General features: G+C 49.7%; 1 protein-coding gene across 3 annotated transcripts in view; it reads right to left on the reverse strand.

The window, feature by feature from the left end:
- Nucleotides 1–6,103: 6,103 nt before the first annotated feature.
- The window catches only part of UBE2E2 (ubiquitin conjugating enzyme E2 E2), a 356,286-nt gene continuing 341,185 nt past the window's right edge, over nt 6,104–21,204 (reverse strand). For all 3 annotated transcript variants that reach the window (XM_070459847.1, XM_070459846.1, XM_070459848.1), the window contains exon 6: nt 6,104–6,858. In XM_070459847.1, the coding sequence (XP_070315948.1) occupies nt 6,761–6,858 (98 nt within the window). In that variant the 3' untranslated portion in view covers nt 6,104–6,760. The remainder of the gene's footprint in view (nt 6,859–21,204) is intronic.

Genomic DNA, 21,204 nt, shown 5'->3' on the forward strand with positions numbered 1-21,204 from the left:
TGAGATTATACATCACATACATATATTTACACAGTGTGTTCCACACCCTGTGCTGAAGGAGGGGTCATCACTGAGATGATGATGACAATGACAACGACGAGACATCACCTTTTAAATCCATCAAACAGAATTAAAATGAGCTTGTGAGGGAGAAACAGAAGCCCTAAATGTTCTGCTACAGAAATCCACTTTTGTTGTCCAAAGGCGCACAATTTTCACAGCCTTCTAGAATCTTAAGCCTTTCACAACGACTACTCTAAAAGAATTTTACCCCCAATCAGAAGGCCAAGATTTTTTTTTTTTCTGACATCTACAGATAAGAAATGCTACCATATGCTTGAGAACTCCCAAGGCAGCAAGTAGGCTGGGCTCCACAGCTGCCTGAATTCTCTGGTTGGGCTCACTGGGTGCTATGTTCAGCAGCAGCCATAAAGAAGAATGAAATAGTGCCACCGGCAGCAATCCGCATGGAGCTAGAGATGACCATGTTAAGTGCAGTCAGAGAAAGACAAACATCGTATGATGTCACTTATGTGTGGGATCTAAAAACATGGTACAAATGAGCTTATTTACAAAACAGAAATTGAGTCACAGATGTAGAGAACAAACCTCCGGTAACCGAGTCGGGGATGGCGGTGGGAGAGGGGTAAGGGGAAGGTTGGGATCGACAGAGACATTGCTGCCTGTGACGTAGATGACCAGCAAGGACCTGCAGCACAGGCGCGTCCACTCAGTCCTCTGTGATGACCTACACGGGAGAAGAATCTAAGAAAGAATGGTTATGTGCATTTGTGTAACTGGTTCACTGTGCTGTGCATCTGAAACCAACCACACTCCAATAAAAGTTTTAAAAAAACCCACTCAAGAAGGAAAAAAGAAAAAAGATAGGAGGTCACATTATCTCCTCCATTTTCCTGTGTGGGCCCCTATTATGAGAGATCTTTTAAAATTCAGGAATTTCCCTTTTTAAAAAATCCTATTGAAAGGCGTATTATGTTTCAGACTACTCATTAGGAGTAAGCCACCTCGTAGGAAGGCAAACGCACTTGAAGCCAGGTTTGAAGACGTAAAGAAAGGTTGCAGTTGGCTTCAATCACTCATTTGCCTCCAGAGCAGGGACTGAGCGAAGGTGGCTGGATGTGAAGGACAGAGAGTGGACTATACAGGAATGCTGCAAGCTGTGGAGGGCACGTCTTTATTTTAAAGTTTTATTTTAACTGTAGGATGATTACTTCACAATACTGTGCTGATTCCTGCCATATACCAAACTGGATCAGCCACAGGTCTAACGTGTCCCCTCCCTCTCGAACCTCCCTTCCACCCTGTCCCACCCCACTACGTGTCACAGAGCACCGGTTTGAGCTCCCTGCATTACACAGCAAATTCCCACTGGCTGTCTACTTGGCATCTGGTACCACATGTTTCAATGCTACACTCTCAGATCATCCCACCCTCTTCTTCCCCCCCTGTGTTCCCCAGTCTGTTCTCTATGTCTGTGTCTTCTTTGTTGCCCTGCAAATAGGATCATCAGTACTATCTTTCTCGATTCCATATATTTGCATTAATATACAATATTTGTTTCTCTCTTTCTCACTTCATTCTGTATGATAGGTTCTAGGTTCGTCCATCTCATTAGAACCGACTCAGAAGTGTTCCTTTTTTATAGCTGAGTAATATCCCATCACGTATATGTACCACAGCTTCTTTATTCATTCATCTGTCGATGGATATCTAGGTTGCTTCCATGTCCTAGCTATTGAGGGCACATCTTTTCTAACAGGATCTCTGTACATTGAGTAAACGCAGCTTCCTCAAATAGAGTATTTCTGTGGCAGCAACCAGCCCTGTGTAGTACCTAAGACTTTATGCTTAAATTCAGTCCTGGCACAAAAGCTCCTGTGGGTCCCAGACCGAGGGCGTCCCTGAGATGCGGGCCTTTCTGTTTTAAAGGCGAAGTCCCAGCCAAACTGGGGTAAGCCTGCCACCCTAACGCTCACTGTCAGTGCTCCTGGTGAAATGTGAGTGTGAAAGAGGAGATGGAATGTCCCAGGCCCAGGGGACCAGTGGCTCCCCAGGGAGAGCCTGGATGTGGGAGGTGCTGGCTTCCACGGGAAGTCCTCGGAGGCCAGCCTCAACTCCCAGATCTCATGCAGCCGGAAGTGCTGATCAGCATACTCGGCCTGCGGCAGACATCCTCTGAGGCCAATGGCAGGGTGCCAGTTACGCCTGTGTGGGGTGAGGCCCGTGCCACAGACCTGCGACCTTACGGAGGGGACGTGTTTACATGTGTAGGTAGGATCCTCTCTAGGGCGATTCTGTACAATTTCAACTGCTTTCTGTACTAATTACAAACATATTTCTTTTTAAAGAAAGACTGCATTAAGTATGGACTGCTGTTATTGCTTCATTAATAGCTTAAGCAAAACACAGTTGATTTACACCGTTGTGTAAATTTCTGCTGTGGTGTGGTGGTGGTGCAGTCGCTCAGTCGTGTCCAGCTCTTGCGACTCCATGGACTGTAGCCCTCCAGACACCTCTGTCCATGGCATTTCCCAGGCAAGAATACTGGAATGGGTTGCCATTTCCTTCTCCAGGGCATCTTCCCAATCCAAGGATTGAGCCTGCATCTCCTGCATTGCAGGCGATCCCTCACATTGCAAGCAGATTCTTTACTGCTGAGCCACCAGGAAAGCCCAATTTCTGCTGTTCAGCAAAGTAATTCAGTTCTACACATGCATGCATTCTTTTTAAAATATCCTTCTCCGTTTTGGTTTATCACCGGATATTGAATACAGTTCTCTGTGGCACGCAGTAGGACCTTCTTGTTCCTCCATTCTATACTTAAAGCTTACATCTGCTAACTCCAACCTCCTCCCCATGCCTCCCTCAACCCCGTTCCCCTTGGCAGCCACTAGTCTGTTCTCTACAAATGTATCGCTTTTTAAAGCACAAATATAGAGACACTAAAAACTGCCCTGCCTGCTAACAGTGAACAGTGTTTTCACCACACGGCTGAGATGCAGAGAGGTTGGAGGCTGTTTCAAGTGACGTCTCCTCAGGGCTGGGCGTTCATAAAGTAGTCCTTCTAAGATTGGAAAAAGTGCCCTTTGATTTCTCATCTGACACCAGGCCCACATCTCCTTCAACAACTTTTCCCACTTCCTGAAGATGGCACCCCACCGCCCCAAGTGGTACAGACTGTGAGAGTGAATGAGGCCAGTCTGCCTCTCCAGGATGACCCCGTCATTAGAAGAAAGGTGTGTCGGGCTTCGCAGTTGACGGGAGGGGCTCTGTTGTCAAGCTCGGGTGGGGACCTCACTGTGGTGCTTTGTTAGCTGTGGGTGACCTGGGGCCATGGTCTGACTCTGTTCAGGCTGCGATACAACCCACAGGCTAGGTGGCTTATAAGCAACAGAAACGTACTGCTCACAGTTCTGGAGGCTGCAAGTCTGAGACCAAGTGCTAACAGGGGCTGGGCTCCAGCGGAGGCCCTCTTCCGGCTGCAGACTGCAGCATCTCACTGTGTCCTCACGGGATGGAATGGGGTTTGGGAGCTGTCTGGGGTCTCTTCTATAAGAGCACTAATCCCAATCACAAGGGCCCCACCCTTTTGACCTAATCTCCTCTTAAAAACCCCACCTCATAATACCATCACCTTGGGGGTTAGGATTTCAACTCATGAATTTTGGGGGTTACAAATGTTCAGATTATGATAGCCACCTACACCCTACAAAGTTGGGCTGAGGTTTTATTAGGTAACATGTGGCCTGGCATATAGTACATTTTGAATAAATACTTCCTTTCTCCCTAATTCCCAAATCAGTATTCTAGGGTAAACTTCTAGGTTTACACTCTCATCATAAGAAGAAAAGATTGACTGCTGCATTTGCTATCTTCAATTCTTAGCGATTCTTGTAGAAGAACAAATGAGCAATGCTTTATTTGCAATTTTAGGACAAATTAAGGCCACAGCCTTCTGAATGATTTAAGATCAATAAATATCATTTCCAACTACTTTCTCAATGACCAATGGTCCTGCCTCAGTCAAGGATCTGCCAACATTTTATTTAACAAAGCTACAAAATACAACAGCTAGCAATAACTGGTTTGGAAATTTAAACAATATTAGGGTATAAAGTCAACGCTATCTCCGTAATTACTAGCAAAACTACTTAGGTTTCTGACTATTAAACTACTCCCAAATCTTACTTTACAAACAGTGCTGAAGACTTATTAAAATTGTATTGCCTGCTGTGATTTTAGATTTCAAGTAAAATTACCATGTTATTTGAAATCTAGACTTAACAGGCTCAACTAAGAGTTTCTTGGTCTCTCTGGAGTTTGTCCAGCTTTCAGAGTTTGAAGGGAAGGTACATTTGTTTGTCATTAAGTATGTGAAGTTCATAACACTGAGGAAAGGAGTTTTATAAACTCTTCATGTCAAATTGACATAATTCCTGAAAATGCCTCATGGAATAGAAAACATGGATTTGTGATTGATAGGATTTCCTACTAGGGTTGTTGTAATCTCTGTCTCCTAAAAAAATACACATTTTTAAATGATCTAAAGTACAGACAGATAGGAGATGTAGATGTACTATACTGGAGAGACCATCAAAATGTGTATTCCATGCAGCTGATGCTTTAAAAGAAGCAAGGCAGACTGAATTTAAATATTGTCTATAAAAGTCACTATTAATATCATGAGACTGGTTTAATCAGTTAAAAGTAACAAAAAAAATCAATTTAATAAAATTTCATATGAAAATGAATTTAATGCTTTTAGGGTTGAATTTTTTAATCTAAAGTATTAAAGTAAACATAAAAACCTTATGGTGAGAAAGATTGTAGGCAATAAAACAGTCAGGATAATTTTTTTAATGTCTTATATTATAATTAAGTTTATATTATTTCAAGGAAAGAAATGTTAAACACACAAGTTATCTGATTCTTTTCACACAGTCTATGGTGGTCTCTAACAGGCAGGGACAGGCTACAACTTGTGGGCCAAATCTGGCTACCAACTGCTCTGGTCAACAAAGCTTTATTGGAACACGCTGTGCCCATTCATACACACTGTCTGTGGTTTTGCTGGCTAGAGTTGAATAGTTGCGACAGAAACTGTACGGTGTTCTGTAAGCTGAAACCTGGTTAAATAAAATGAACGGAAAAACGGTTATAAAAAATCCTTAAGGACACTGGTCTCAAAGTCTCAGTTAATTTAGGATTTAAACATATTTTCTTTAGGGTTTCCTTCGAACTGCTAAAAGGCAACAGAAAGTGCATCTTCTGAATCAGATATTTAAAATGTTTCTGATGAAGTCATTAAAATTGAAGTTCAGAAATATTAATATTTACAGGCAAACAACTTACACATGTAAATCCTTCTGTTAAGAAGTAAAGATGTTCCTTAAATGAGACTGAGCTGCGGGGGGGAGGGGGGCTTGTAACTATGATTAGCTGAAGCAGGAGTTTCCAACAGGCCTTGTCAGCACAAAGAAACCTGAATATTAATAAGCACGGCAGTGTGGTTTTCAAGCCACACTGCACACAAGTTTCCTCTGCCTCCTGTAGCTGCAAACTTAGAAAAGCCTGAAGGTCAAAGCCAGACAGACAAACCTTGTCACTGAGTGTGCTGACCGCGACTGATATGAGTGGAGTTTACTTCTTCCGCTAAAACCATGGAGGAAAAACAAACTCCAAACCAAGGGCAATCACTGTGACCATCTTACGAGGAAAAAGAAGAGAGAAATAAAGCCAAAAGTGGTTTAACCCAACAATCAGCCCACACCTGTTTCACTAGGAGCCTATTTTTGGAGCCACATATCGAAATTGTTGCATCAAGAAGGTGGTAACAGAAAAGATGTCCATGTGAAAGTGACATCCAGCCAATACTTGAAACCAGACTGACCTGAAACAACCATAAAATCGTCAGGCCACTGACAGCCGGGGAACCTCCACAGCTAGCAACTCAACTGCAAAGGGCCCTCCCAGGTTTGAGATGAACAAAATGCACTTGAACCTGTAATTGAATTAGACAAGCCTCGCTGCACGGAGCGCTGTCGGTCACCAGGATACAAAGCAAACGCCGGGTTATCAGAAGTGCATTTATCAGCCACAGTGATTTATTGAGTGCTTTAATAATACAAGTGTACATCAACTGATCCACAGTCAAAAGTGGCAGGTCCCTAAGAAATTTACAAGCACTTGAAGTAAATCAAAATACATATTATTTTGTTCAATCCGGCAGCCTTCAGTGTGGGAACAGAAGGCTAGTGATAAACAGAGTCTTCAGTAATGCACAGTGATTCTGATTGAAGCGTTTGTACAAAATCTGGTTCCCAGTAGCATGCACCCACCGATAGACTTCAGTACAAAAAAATTAACCCGAAGCGCTACATGGAAGTAGAAACGAGATAGAATTCTGAATTCGTGTCTTCCCAAAGATCACAGAAAAGGAAGGATCAAAAGAAAATGGACAATAAGGAACAAAACCACACAGGAATACGAAGCTTGGTAAGAAAGCTCTTATTATTACAGATCCGACACTGTTTGCACTGAAAACCAAAGTTCCCATCCATGTGGAGGGGGAGGGATTAAAAAAAAAAAAAGACCAGATCTTTCAAGTTAATGGAAATTAAGAAGGGAATAAAACAGGAAGGGGTGGTGAGCAAAGATCGGGAGTGGGGCTGGACGGCGCTCCACCGCAAGACGGCTCCAGGGGACACACGGCGGCGCGCCGCGCTGGGCTGCCGCGGCGCTATGTGGCGTACCGCTTGGTCCACTGCCGGGCCATCCGGTCGTGCTCCGCCCTGTTGGTCATGTACTGTGTGGCGATGCTGCCGACCAGCGGGTCAGCTGCAAAGGAAGCAGAAGCAGGTCAGTCGGGCCAGCGCTCGGCGCCCCGGAGCCGGGGACACGGGGGGTCGGGGCGCGGGCGGAAAGGCCGGAGGCCGCGTCCTGCCCGGAGCAGGGCCGCCCGCCCGGGACCGCGTCGCAGCAGCCCCGCCGCCTCGTCACGGTCCGGACGAGGCTCCCCGGCCCCCAGCAGGCAGACACCGGCCGCCGTCCCCGCTGGTTTTCAGGGGGCGTTCCCTTCCCCGAGAAGATGCAGTGGGGGGAGCCTGGTCTCCACCCTGGTCACTGCTGGGGGGGGCAGCGGCAAGTTAGTGAGCGGGTGACACAGTGCCTCTGTATTTGGGAATTACCAAGCTGTGTGTGTGTGTGTGTGTGTGTGTGTGTGTGTGAGAACTGCTCAGCTGTGTCCGGCACTTTGTGATCCTACGAACTGGAGCCCACCAGACTCCTCTCCTCAGTCTGTGAAATTCTGCAGGCAAGAACACTGGAGTGGGCTGCCATGCCCGTCTCCAGGGAATCTTCCCGAGCCAGGGATGGAACCTGCTCTCCCGCGTCTCCCGCATGGGCAGGAGGGAAGCTCTGTCAAGGTCATCCAGCTCTCTGTTACAAAAGCAGCAGTGGATGTGACTCGCAGTTAACACTCGCTGACTTGACCATGTCCTCAAACTTGAACAGACTGGAGCTGCCACGGGAGGAAACTCAGCCTACGGAGGGGGCGCCAGGCCTGGAGCTGGAGCCCCCCTCTCCTTGCAGGCTCCCGGGACCCTCCTCCACCCAGACAGGATCCAGGGTTAATGAAGACCATCCAGAGCAACTAAAAAAATGTCCTTTAGGTTTCTGGAGATCCCAGAAGGCACTGGTTTCCCTCCACGTTTTAATTTCCCTTTGAGTTTTAGTTCCAGTATTTTTGGTGTTGAGAATTTGTATGTATTAGAGCAAGTGCATAAGAAAGAACCAAAAGAGAAAAGGGGGGAAAAATGAGCAAAAGTTGGTAATAAATACGAAGAAAAAAAAAAGCAAAGAAGATGGCAGTGTGCCTGCAGTCTAATACCACCTCGTAACTTGAGGAAAATCCTGAGTAAGACTTTCAGTGTCACAGCTTCTCAATAATCAGAGTGTAACGGAAGCACCACCTTTTCAGGGTCTGCGGAGACTGACGACAACAACCTCTGAAAGTCCTCCCAACAAACCCCTGCTGTTTCAAAAATTCCGTCACAGTTCTAACATCACTAACACACCGTTTTTAGGGGGCTGTTTTTTCCTTGGGGCCTCACCTACTGAGTTGTGGGGTGTTAGTTCCCCAACCAGGGACTGAACCTGTGTCTCCTGCAATGGAAGCACAGTCCTAAACACTGGACCGCCAGGGAAGTCCCAAGACTTGCTTAAGCTTTCACGAACTTCCCTTATGTTTTCTCGGATTTGCGCTAAGCTTGTTTAAGTTGTTCCAGCCAGAGACCAGTTTCTTAACTCACTCGTATCACAAGCCGTTAACAGGTGGCCAGTCACAGGTCTGTTACGAATGTCCGCCTCTCCGCCTGCTCTTTGTGACTCTTGACTTTCACCTGCCCAAAGGGTGAAACTCGTCACCTCAAGCAGCCCAGCCAGGGCTCAAGATGATCTAGACCAGCAGTACCAAATGGAGACACAGAATATCTGGGATTGGCAAGATATCTTCTTGAAAAATGCTGTCTTTCAGTTCAGACTAAAGTAGTGACTTTATTAGAGTCTCCAAAGGGAGGTCTGCGTCCCGTTTCTGTACCTTTGAAACAAATCATCCAGTTCCAGTTTCTGGAAGGCAAAGAACTTGGGCACCCTGGACAGAGCTTAGGTCTACATCCATCACGCCGGCTATTTGGTTAAATGCACCCAACGTGAGAGACACGCGCTCAAGAGCCATCTGAGCTTCCTAACTTAACCAGTCAAGGTAAAGGACTGACTTAAGTCAGAAGAAGGAGCAGTGATATTAATGTTCTATGCAAATGCACCCTCATGGAGGGTGGGCTAAATGGGAACAAGAGTCCGCTGTTCCACCACCGAGGGAGAGGGAGACAGGTGAAGGACGAGCAACGGGAAGCCCAGCGGTGGGGAGAAGCATTCAGACCATTTCAGCAGGGGCAGAGGAGGAAGAAACCTCAGAGGTGAGTCAGCGTGCTCAGGAAACTCACACGCACTGTGCAGACTTCTTTTTGTATGCTTAAATAATAAGCAGTAAATTCCCTTCAGAGTTCCTCTCACCTTTTCAAGCTCAGTTTTAAAAAGAGAAATATTTTTCATCTGCAAAATTATACATGCTAAATATAAAAACAGTAATAATTTACAAAGCCGCCTCATACAATACATAAGACAGAAAGTTAAGTGAAAACTGGCTGCAAATTCACTGAAACACTGTTAGCACTTTGACTTACATCTTTCCAGACTTCTCTTTAAACATACAAGAAAGAAAATAAGGTCAGTCTGCTTTTGCAACCTTTAAAAAAACTCATTATATGGTGAATAACTTTCTGTATCAGGAATTACATCCTACCTCATCATTTTTACTTTTTAAAATTCAAGTGTAACTGACATGTCAATACTACTATATTAGGTTCAGGTGTACAACATAGTAATTTAATGTTTTTATAGATTATACTCCATACAAAGTTATTATATTCCCTGTGCATCATCTTATTTTTATTTAATTTAAAAAAGGCATTAATTAATTAATTCCTTTGTTTTTGGCTTTGCAGGGTCTTCCCTGCTGTGTGTGGACTTGCTCCGGCTGCAGGGAGCAGGTGCATGTAGGCTGCTCACGGCGGTGGCTCCTCTTGTTGGAGCGCAGGGTTTAGCTCTGGGCTCTGTAGTTGCGGCCCCCGGGCTCAAGAGCACAGTCTCAGGGGTTAGTTGCACGGGCTTAGTTGCTCAGCAGCACGTGGAATCCTCCCAGACCAGGGATCGAACCCGAGTGTCTCCTCTATTGGCAGGCTGATTCTTAACCATTGAGCCACCAGGGAAGTTTCCACAACATTTAAAATATTAATCTGAATTAATAATCAATTTCCTATTTAGAGGTATTTGGGTTCTTTCCACTTTTATTTTTTGCTTAATAAACAATGCTGTGAAGAATATTATTTTGTGTGCATCTTTGTAAATTTATGCACATCTTAAAAGTATTAATGAAGGAATAAAAGTATAAAATGAAATTTTAAAATCATGTTATCAAATAGTTCAATGCTAAAATGTTTTGCTGAATAGAAGACAGTTAAGACTACAAGTAACCAAATGAAACTAGGCAATAAATGTGCATCCAATGACTACTGCGGTGAATCTGGAGGAATGAGATACTCCTTCTACAGTATATTTATAATCATGACCTGAAGGAAGGTTGACTCCTGCTGTAAGGTTTCATATTTCATGGACAGAACTACACCAGGGATGAAATAACAGTCTCCAAACATAAATTACTCAGCCTTATTTCTCTATCAATTCCTTTCTACAATAGAAGGAAAATTTCCCCATCATTTTGGCTTTCAGATTGTTACGGCTTTCCCAAGTCTCTATCAATCTCTGAGATGATCACTTGTCAGCCTTCCTCTTTACTAAAGAAAAACCACGAAGTTCATCCATGAATGAGTAAAGTGAAACTTAAGTCTCCTGCACTGTCTGCTCTTTCATTCACTATTTGTCTGAATCTGAGAAGAGGAGCTTGTTCACACTTGGCTCCGCTCACAGCTCAGGGGGAGGTGATGGTAAGCACTTGATTCTCCTAGCTGGCAGTGTGGTGTGTATGAGGGGGTCCCCGGACAGCATTCACGGTGTGGTCAACGGAAAAGAACAGGGCGAGAGCAGGGAACACGTATCCGCCATCGACCGGACCCCTAAAGCACGCACCCCGCCTGTGTATAAAAATCCTGCCACCCCCCTTTTTTAGCTGGCACAATGGAAGCAATGAAACAGTAGCTGAGCGGAGGCTTAAGTCAGCAGATCCCTCGTGATGGGCGCCGCCCTTCTGTTCGCTTCCCCTCCTGGGCTCACCTCCGCGTCCCCGCAGGGCCAGGCGCAGAGGCGTCGCAGCGAAAGCTGGGGCCGAGCGGCACGCATGGTCCCGCCGACGGCGTGTATCGGGGCTGAGCGCGCCAACCAGCCCCTCTCTGCGGACCGTGTGACGCGCTCCTGCGCTTCCGGAAGGGAAAGGCTCAGGGAACCCCCGGGACCCTGTCTGAAGGCCCCGCTCTGCGAGGAAGCCCGGACACCGGGAGGCTTCACAGCCCGTCCAGGAGAGCAGGGGGACGGGGTGCAGGCTAGAGGCGGCGGCCTCCCGCTGGCTCGGCGGGCTGAACCCGCTTACCAACTCGGGGGACGCGGCGTGACTCCTGGTCTGGGAAGGTCCAGCATGCCTGGAATAACGAAGCTCGTGGGCCACAACCACCCGGTCCGAGCTCCGGAGTTGGAGCCGGAACCACTGGGCCTGAGCTCCGGAGCCGCAGCCGGAACCACTGGGCCCGAGCTCCGGAGCCGGAGCTGGAACCACTGGGCCTGAGCTCTGGAACCGCAGCCAGAACACTGGGCCCGAGCTCCGGAGCCGGAGCTGGAACCACTGGGCCCGAGCTCCGGAGCCGCAGCCAGAACACTGGGCCCGAGCTCCGGAGCCGCAGCCAGAACCACTGGGCCTGAGCTCCGGAGCCGCAGCTGGAACCACTGGGCCCGAGCTCTGGAGCCGGAGCTGGAACCACTGGGCCTGAGCTCTGGAACCGCAGCCAGAACACTGGGCCCGAGCTCCGGAGCCACAGCCGGAACCACTGGGCCTGAGCTCCGGAGCCGCAGCTGGAACCACTGGGCCCGAGCTCCGGAGCCAGAACCACTGGGCCTGAGCTCCGGAGCCGCAGCCGGAACCACTGGGCCCGAGCTCCGGAGCCGGAGCTGGAACCACTGGGCCCGAGCTCTGGAGCCGGAGCTGGAACCACTGGGCCTGAGCTCCGGAGCCGCAGCCGGAACCACTGGGCCCGAGCTCCGGAGCCGCAGCTGGAACCACTGGGCCCGAGCTCTGGAGCCGGAGCTGGAACCACTGGGCCTGAGCTCCAGAGCCGGATCCACTGGGCCTGAGCTCCGGAGCTGGAGCCGGAACCACTGGGCCCACGAGCTGCAACTGCTGAAGCCCACGCACCCAGAACCTGTGGGCCATGGCCGGGAGGCCACTGAGCGAGAATCCCGCGCAGCACGACCACAGTCACCTCCACTCGCCACAGCTAGAGAAATCCCGCAACAGCCGTGAAGACCATCACAACCGAAAATAAACTTACACACACGTGGAAGCAGCTGAAGATGAGGAGCGGAGGACAGGAAGACAGCCTAGCTGCAGAGGGGTTCTACCGGCAAGGCCCCAAATCATTCTCTCCTGGATGGTAGATGGTATAGGAGAAACCATGGGAAAAAGATATTTTGACTTCCTTTTCTTAAGAAAACATGTATGTCCTTAAAGAAACACAAACAAAAGCAGCCCAGGATAAGGGAGAAGGGGGTGGGCTCTGGGTCGAGGCTGCCTGCCTCTGTATCTGGGTTCCACCCATAAGGGCACCAGGTCAGATAAGGGACTTGGTGCCTTGGTTTCCTCAACTGCAAAATGAAGGCAATGGCAGGACCTGCCCCACAGCTGTTATAAGAAGGCGGTAGACTGAATTATTGTCATGCATGTACAGAATTTCTGTTATTGTTTTCAAAATGCAGACAACAAATGAATCTTCATGTGTATCTTTAAAAAATATACATAGGATTATCTTCTTGAAGATATTCTCTTCAGATAAAATCCAAAGTCCTTAGCATGTAATTACTGTTGTTGTTTTACTAAGTCGTGTCCAACTCCCTTGTGACCCCACGGATTATAACCCACCAGGCTGTCCATGGGATTTCATGTAATTATTAGAGAAATGCCAATCAAAACTACAGTGAGGTACCACCTCACGCCAGCCAGAATAGCCACCGTTTAAAAAATCTACAACAATAAATGGTGGAGTGGTCCAGTGGTTAGAACTCGATGCTTTCACTGCCCATGGGTCTGGGTTCAATCCCTGGTGGGAGAACTAAGATCCCACGTTCAACACAGCGCGGTGTGGCAAAAATGAACGTGCTGGAGAGGGAGTGGAGAAAAGGAAGCCCTCCTACACTGCTGGTGGGAATGTAAAGGGTGCAGCCAGGATGGAGAACAGTGCGGAGGTTCCTCAAAAAACTAAAAATAGAGCTGCCACGTGATCCAGCAGCCTCACTCCTGTGAATCTGTCTGGACAAAACTATAATTCAAAAAGATCCATGCACCCCAATGTTTATAGCAGCAGTACTCAGAAAACTCAAGACATGGAAACAACCTAGATTTTCACCAAATAAAGAAGATGTGGTACATATACACGGTGGCATACTACTTAGTCATACAAAAAAATGAAATTTCGCAATCTGCAGCAACATGATGGGCATGGATGGGATTCTGTTTAGTGAAATGAGTCAGAGAAAGACAAATGCTGTGTGATATCCCTTACATGTGGAATCTGAAGTATGACATAAGTGAACTTAATGACACAACAGACTCACAGACATCGAGAACAGACCTGTGGTTGCCCGGGGGAGGGGGAGGGGTGGGGTAGGAGGCTGGGGTCAGCAGATGCAAAGTCCTGCAGAGAGAATGGACACAGAACAAGGTCCTCTGTGCAGCACAGGCAGCTATATTTCATGTCCTGTGCTAAACCACAAAGGAAAAGAACATGAGAAAGAATGTGCATGTGTAACCGAGTCACTCTGCTATACAGCAGACATTCACAGAACATTGCAATAAAACAAATTAAACAAAAACCAAACCAAAACCAGCAAGGTCCTTAGCACGGCTCCTGAGAACATGGTGATCTAGACCTAATCTTTCCGGCCTCCCCATCCCATGCTTTAAGCTGGAATCAGCGACTCTCAGCTTCTCCAATGAGCCTTGCTCGCTCATGGCTCTCTTGCACCTTTGCTTCTCTGACTTCCTCTGCCTGGCGGGCTTCTATGAGCTTCTCAAATTTTAGCTCAGACAGAGCCTCCTCAGGGATGTGTCTAGGGGCTTTGTCGCAGGCTTCTGTGCCCCATTTCTGTTTTGTCCATTCATACCTCTATCACTGCACTGAGAATATACCTTTAGCAAAGATCCACAATTCCCACTGGAGGGCAGCCCACACATTTGCTCCAGACAACTGTCACTGCTGCAGCCCTACTATGTTCCAGGTCCTAGAGAGGTGTGCTGAGCAAACTGCTGCCCTCATGGGACTCTGCCCCGTTCCTCAGTAGCTGCTTCTCGCTTGTTAACACTGTGCTTCTGCGAGGATGTATGAATGGATAGAAGACAAGGAAGGAACACACAGAAATGACACAAAATAACAGCCAGAAAGAGCAGTCCCTCCATGAAGCAGGTGTCCCCTCTGTCACACTAGCATTATATGCTCATTCATCACAGAACGTCCTTCTCCACACACGATTAGCAAGTCAGGAAAGGGGCCCTGGAGGAGAGTCCAGCAGCTTTCCTTTCGTTTTTCTACTGTCTGTTTTGGTTTTAATATGTAGCATTTATTTTCCCTGGACGGGGTCTTCATCGCTGCTTGGGGCTGTCTCTAGTTGCGGTGAGCAGGGGCCGCCCTTCGCGGCCGTGTGCAGGCTCCCGAGCACAGGCTCAGCACTTGTGGTGCCGGGCTTAGCTGCTCTGCGGCAGGTGGAATCTTCGCAGATGAGGGGTCGAACCCGTGTCCCCTGCATTGGCAGATGGATTCTTTACCACTGATCCACCAGGGAAGCCCTGGGTGTTGTTTTTTTAAACGTTATTATTGAAATTTGTGGTTTGCGCTTTGCCATTTCTTGGATTCTTGCAGGCTACAAACTGCTGCTCCTCCAGCTGTTCCACAATCCCCGTGATGAACGTTTATTCCTTTAGCTACTCTCACCAAGTCACTGCAGCCTTTCTGTAGGTCTGCATTATTAGCTACTCTCACCAAGTCACTGCAGCCTTTCTGTAGGTCTGCATTATTAGCTACTCTCACCAAGTCACTGCAGCCTTTCTGTAGGTCTGCATTATTAGCTACTACTCACCAAGTCACTGCAGCCTTTCTGTAGGTCTGCATTATTAGCTACTCTCACCAAGTCACTGCAGCCTTTCTGTAGGTCTGCATTATTAGCTACTACTCACCAAGTCACTGCAGCCTTTCTGTAGGTCTGCGTTATTAGCTACTACTCACCAAGTCACTGCAGCCTTTCCGTAGGTCTGCATTATTAGCTACTCTCACCAAGTCACTGCAGCCTTTCTGTAGGTCTGCATTATTAGCTACTCTCACCAAGTCACTGCAGCCTTTCTGTAGGTCTGCGTTATTAGCTACTACTCACCAAGTCACTGCAGCCTTTCTGTAGGTCTGCATTATTAGCTACTACTCACCAAGTCACTGCAGCCTTTCTGTAGGTCTGCATTATTAGCTACTACTCACCAAGTCACTGCAGCCTTTCTGTAGGTCTGCGTTATTAGCTACTACTCACCAAGTCCCTGCAGCCTTTCTGTAGGTCTGCGTTATTAGCTACTCTCACCAAGTCACTGCAGCCTTTCCGTAGGTCTGCATTACAATGAGGACTCGCTCATTTTTGTGTCTTTCAGGGGACTTTTGTTCCATGGTTTGGTCTAGCCTGGATTTATTTAAGTCTTTTATAAAATTAAAAAGTAATTGCTGCTCATTTTAATCAATTCAAGTAATAAAGACACATGTATGATGTAAAGAATATAATCTTCTTTCCTTCATTCCCCTCCATCTCTTTCCTATCTCAAGGTGACCACTGTTAACAGTTAGATGCTCATTGCTCTAGACTTTTTTCTTTACTTATATTTAAACCCAGTGGGAATCATATGGTTCTGCAGCTTGCATTTCCCTCTGGGCCAGTATACAAGTTGTGTTTCTGCCATAGTACCAATAGATTGAGCTGATTATTTTTAGTGACTACAGGGTACTCCTTGCATAGTTATTCAGCGTTTATTTTCCTACCCCCTCCTGATGCACACTGAGACTCGATTTGGTTTATTGCTATCAGGACTTTTACCATCTTGCAGACATTTTTTGAGCACACGTTTTGTAGGGTAGATTCTTCTAGGTGACAGCATTGGACCGGAGAGTGCAGATTTTAAACTTTTGGTGAATACTGCCAAAAGGTCCTTCAATAAAAGGATGTACAATTTACTCTGTTTCTGGATATTCTCACCAACACTGCATTACCAATCTTTTTTTTTTTTGTCAAGGTAACAAAAATTCCATCATTGTTGTACCTTGATTTAACTTCATACCTACTGAGGTTTCAATGTGTTCTCGTGTTTGTTCACCATTTGCATTTCTTCTCCTGTAATGTGCTTGTCCATGTCTTTTGTCCATTTTTTCTTTACTGATATGAAGGCAGATTTTATATATTATAAATATTAAGCATGCACTTAAGGTCAGCTTTGGCTTCAGTATTCAAAAGTCAAAACTGCTTTAGTTTTTGAAAGATTGAACCAACAAATGCCTTTTTGATGTTATTTTGAGATTTGCTGAACTTGTGGAGATCAAAGATCAGGTTATCATCATACTTAGTACACAAAACCATCATTTGGGCTTATTGCTAATATCTGACTCCTGGTGGTTAGAATACTGGTAAGCATGATGAATCTAACTTGGGACTGAAAATCTCTTTCAGTCAAAGACAAACCACGTGACATAAGGAAAAGGTCTGGAATTATCTTCACATGTCCTCAGTACAAATGCTCACAGTGAGATGGATGAGCAGCGATCACACGGGAAAGTCTCCTGGCACAGAAGAGGCCACACGGTGATGGTGCCCCGCAGACCCCGACACTGAGAGTAAACGGCTCGGCAACAGCCAGCGGCTGCCGGCAGAGGAAGCCGTGCGTCCGGGGACTGCGGGGAGCGGGGAGTGCAGGCAAGTAGTTAGAAATAAAAGTGTGAGGGCAAAAAGCTGTGGGCTTCTCAGGTATTCAGGGGACACTGGCTTTAAGCATGCTGCACACGGTTTCGGTTTGTGGGGGGACTTCAAAGACTGCACGGCGATCTTTAGGTCTCTACCTTTGTGTTAGCATCAGGGAAAAAGGAAAGCTTATTGACCTGATAGCAAAGTCCCCACTAACAGTAGGCACACTGGAATAGAGAGAAAAAGAAATCCATGCTTCTCATCAGGCGAAAACATCGCAGTCTTGTGCACGTGCAGCTGGCAGTGCTGACAAATGACACCGTTACGACAAACTTCAAAAACATATCGAATTTATGAATCGTTTTAAAAAATTTTCTTTTGGCCATGTCATGAGGCTGCTGGGATCGTAGCTCCCTGACACGGGCCTCCAGCAGTGGGAGCATGGGGTCTTAACCATCCGACTGCTGGGGAATCTCCTCCAATTTTCAATAATAATACTATAAGATTACTTAGATTCTTCAGATCACTTTACGGGGGGAACATTCACCCTTGGCTTAAGCTGTTCATTGATTTTTAACTTGGGTTATTTAGCATTCAGCCAAAGTAAGTTCAGTGCACCTCTAAGGGAAATGCCGTTTATCTGCTAATATGTGAAGGATATATTTTCTCCAAATCGTCTGTCCTTTAACCCAGTGGATAATGGCTCTTGTCAGCAGAAGTTTAAAGTTTTTCAGTACTTAAATAAGTCAATCTTTAATACTTTTTAGTGTGATATCACGCGTACTAACAGGCTTTCTCCACTCACTCCAGTATTTTAGAAATATTCTCCCGTATTTACAGACAGTAGCTGTTTGTGCAATGCTGGCTTTATCACATACACAATTCCCGTAAGTGTCCGGGCCTTCTTCTGTGCTCGATATTCCTTCATGCAATTAATCTGCCTCTTGCTTTATTTACTCCTGTTTTTCTTGTTATACTTTAATAGTATGCTTGATACCTGGCAGGATAACTTCCCAGCCTTCCTCATTTCTTTTCTTCACTTGAGTTTCAATTGAAGAACTATAATCTCGAGGTTAAGACTTGGAGCAATTAAAGCTATTTCCCTCGGGGGTACAGGAATTTTCAGGTCTCTTTGAAGAATGTTATCAAGATTTAGGACTATCTGAATTCCTCAGGGTCTACTAATTAAGCATCAAGTGAGTAGGGCAAAGTTAGTTTTCATACTTTAGAATGTGGGAAAACCAGACTATTAATTACAGGTCTAGCTCAGACCAGAAGGTTGTTAAGTTCCTTGGAAGATTATATATATATACACACACACATATATATACATACACATATTTGTTGCTGCTGTTTACTCGCTAAGTCATGTCTAACTCTTTGTGACCCCGGTGACTGTAGCCCGCCAGGCTCCTCTGTCCATGGGATTTTCCAGGCAAGAATACTGAAGTGGGTTGCTATTCCCTTCTCCAGAGGGTTTTCCCAACCTGGGCATTGAACTTGCATCTCTTGCACTGGCAGGCAGATTTTTTACCATGGAGCCACCAGGGAAACATATCTATCTATCCACACATATGTATCTATAGGTATGTCTATATATCTGTATCTGTATCGTGTGTGTATGTGTATGTGTGTGTGTGTGTGTGTGTCTGTGTGGTGGGGCAGGGCTCATAAAGTAATTTAGGGAGAAAATCATCATGGTTATGATTTGAACCAAGTGGTGGCTGCGATCTAACTAGATTCAACTTTGAGAATGCCCCACAAAGCATCATACAAGTCTAGCAAGATGTGTTATTACCCCAAAATTAATACCCAGTGATCCTAAAAGAGGATCCAAGTGCCCCAGCTCCTACAGAGACACTGGTGTCTTCCCCAGGACGTGCTTAGGGAAGACAAGTGGACTCTGCGGGGCCGTAAGCAGAGGGGAGGGGAGGAGGGGGTCTGCGGGAGGGGGAGGAGGAGGGGGTCTGCGGGAGGAGGGGGTCTGCGGGAGGGGGAGGAGGGGGTCTGCGGGAGGGGGAGGAGGGGGTCTGCGGGAGGGGAGGAGGAGGGGGTCTGCGGGAGGGGGAGGAGGGGGTCTGCGGGAGGGGGAGGAGGAGGGGGTCTGCGGGAGGAGGGGGTCTGCGGGAGGGGTAGGAGGGGGTCTGCGGGAGGGGGAGGAGGGGGTCTGCGGGAGGGGCGGAGGGGGGGTCTTCGGGAGGGGGAGGAGGGGGTCGGCCGGAGGGGGGGGAGGAGGGGGTCTGCGGGAGGGGGAGGAGGGGGGTCTGCGGGAGGGGGAGGAGGGGGTCTGCGGGATGGGAGGAGGGGGGTCTGCGGGAGGGGGAGGAGGGGGTCTGCGGGAGGGGGAGGAGGAGGGGGTCTGCGGGAGGGGGAGGAGGGGGTCTGCGGGAGGGGGGAGGAGGGGGTCTGCGGGAGGGGGAGGAGGGGGTCTGCGGGAGGGGGAGGAGGAGGGGCTGCTGGAGGAGGAGGAGGGGGCCTGCGGGAGGGGAGGAGGGGGCCTGCGGGAGGGGGAGGAGGGGGTCTGCGGGAGGAGGAGGAGGGGGCCTGCGGGAGGAGGAGGAGGGGGCCTGCGGGAGGGGAGGAGGGGGTCTGCGGGAGGAGGAGGAGGGGGTCTGCGGGAGGGGAGGAGGGGGTCTGCGGGAGGAGGAGGAGGGGGCCTGCGGGAGGAGGAGGAGGGGGCCTGCGGGAGAGGAGGAGGGGGTCTGCGGGAGGAGGAGGAGGGGGTCTGCGGGAGGAGGAGGAGGGGGCCTGCGGGAGGAGGAGGAGGGGGCCTGCGGGAGGAGGAGGAGGGGGTCTGCGGGAGGAGGAGGAGGGGGTCTGCGGGAGGAGGAGGAGGGGGTCTGCGGGAGGAGGAGGAGGGGGTCTGCGGGAGAGGAGGAGGGGGTCTGCGGGAGGAGGAGGAGGGGGTCTGCGGGAGGAGGAGGAGGGGGCCTGCGGGAGGAGGAGGAGGGGGCCTGCGGGAGGAGGAGGAGGGGGTCTGCGGGAGGGGAGGAGGGGGTCTGCGGGAGGAGGAGGAGGGGGCCTGCGGGAGGAGGAGGAGGGGGCCTGCGGGAGAGGAGGAGGGGGTCTGCGGGAGGAGGAGGAGGGGGTCTGCGGGAGAGGAGGAGGGGGTCTGCGGGAGGAGGAGGGGGTCTGCGGGAGGAGGAGGTGGGGGTCTGCGGGAGAGGAGGAGGGGGTCTGCGGGAGGAGGAGGAGGGGGTCTGCGGGAGGAGGAGGAGGGGGTCTGCGGGAGGAGGAGGGGGTCTGCGGGAGGAGGAGGAGGGGGTCTGCGGGAGGGGAGGAGGGGGGCCTGCGGGAGGAGGAGGAGGGGGCCTGCGGGAGGAGGAGGAGGGGGCCTGCGGGAGAGGAGGAGGGGGTCTGCGGGAGGAGGAGGAGGGGGTCTGCGGGAGGAGGAGGAGGGGGTCTGCGGGAGGAGGAGGGGGGTCTGCGGGAGGGGAGGAGGGGGTCTGCGGGAGGGGAGGAGGGGGTCTGCGGGAGGAGGAGGAGGGGGTCTGCGGGAGGAGGAGGGGGTCTGTGGGAGGGGGAGGAGGGGGCCTGCGGGAGGGGAGGAGGGGGTCTGCGGGAGGAGGAGGAGGGGGCCGGCGGGAGGAGGAGGTGGGGGCCTGCGGGAGGGGAGGAGGGGGTCTGCGGGAGGAGGAGGAGGGGGTCTGCGGGAGGAGGAGGGGGTCTGCGGGAGGGGGAGGAGGGGGTCTGCGGGAGGGGGAGGAGGGGTGTCTGCGGGAGGAGGAGGGGGTCTGCGGGAGGGGGGGAGGGGGTCTGCGGGAGGAGGAGGGGTCTGCGGGAGGGGGGGAGGGGGTCTGCGGGAGGGGAGGAGGGGGGTCTGCGGGAGGGGAGGAGGGGGTCTGCGGGAGGAGGAGGAGGGGGTCTGCGGGAGGAGGAGGGGGTCTGTGGGAGGGGGAGGAGGGGGCCTGCGGGAGGGGAGGAGGGGGTCTGCGGGAGGAGGAGGAGGGGGCCTGCGGGAGGAGGAGGAGGGGGCCTGCGGGAGGGGGAGGAGGGGGTCTGCGGGAGGGGGAGGAGGAGGGGGTCTGCGGGAGGAGGGGGTCTGCGGGAGGGGGAGGAGGGGGTCTGCGGGAGGGGGAGGAGGGGGTCTGCGGGAGGGGAGGAGGGGGTCTGCGGGAGGGGGGGAGGGGGTCTGCGGGAGGAGGAGGGGTCTGCGGGAGGGGGGGAGGGGGTCTGCGGGAGGAGGAGGGGTCTGCGGGCACACGCCGCTAACCAGCCGGAGTGCGGTGCCGGGTGCGGAGGTCAGCACCCCTGTGTCCTCTCCTCCCACCACCAAAGAGGGAGAAGGCTTTTTCCTCTGAAGCTACTGCAATAGGGAAGAACAAATCTGACTCCACACTGTATCTGCTTTTTGTATTATTCTATTCTTGTGTTTGAGTTAGGAACGTTGCACAGAGCCTGAGGCAGAGCCCATTCTCAAGGCTC

This window comes from Odocoileus virginianus, chromosome 32 (assembly GCF_023699985.2).
Source record: "Odocoileus virginianus isolate 20LAN1187 ecotype Illinois chromosome 32, Ovbor_1.2, whole genome shotgun sequence".
Lineage (NCBI taxonomy): Eukaryota > Metazoa > Chordata > Mammalia > Artiodactyla > Cervidae > Odocoileus > Odocoileus virginianus.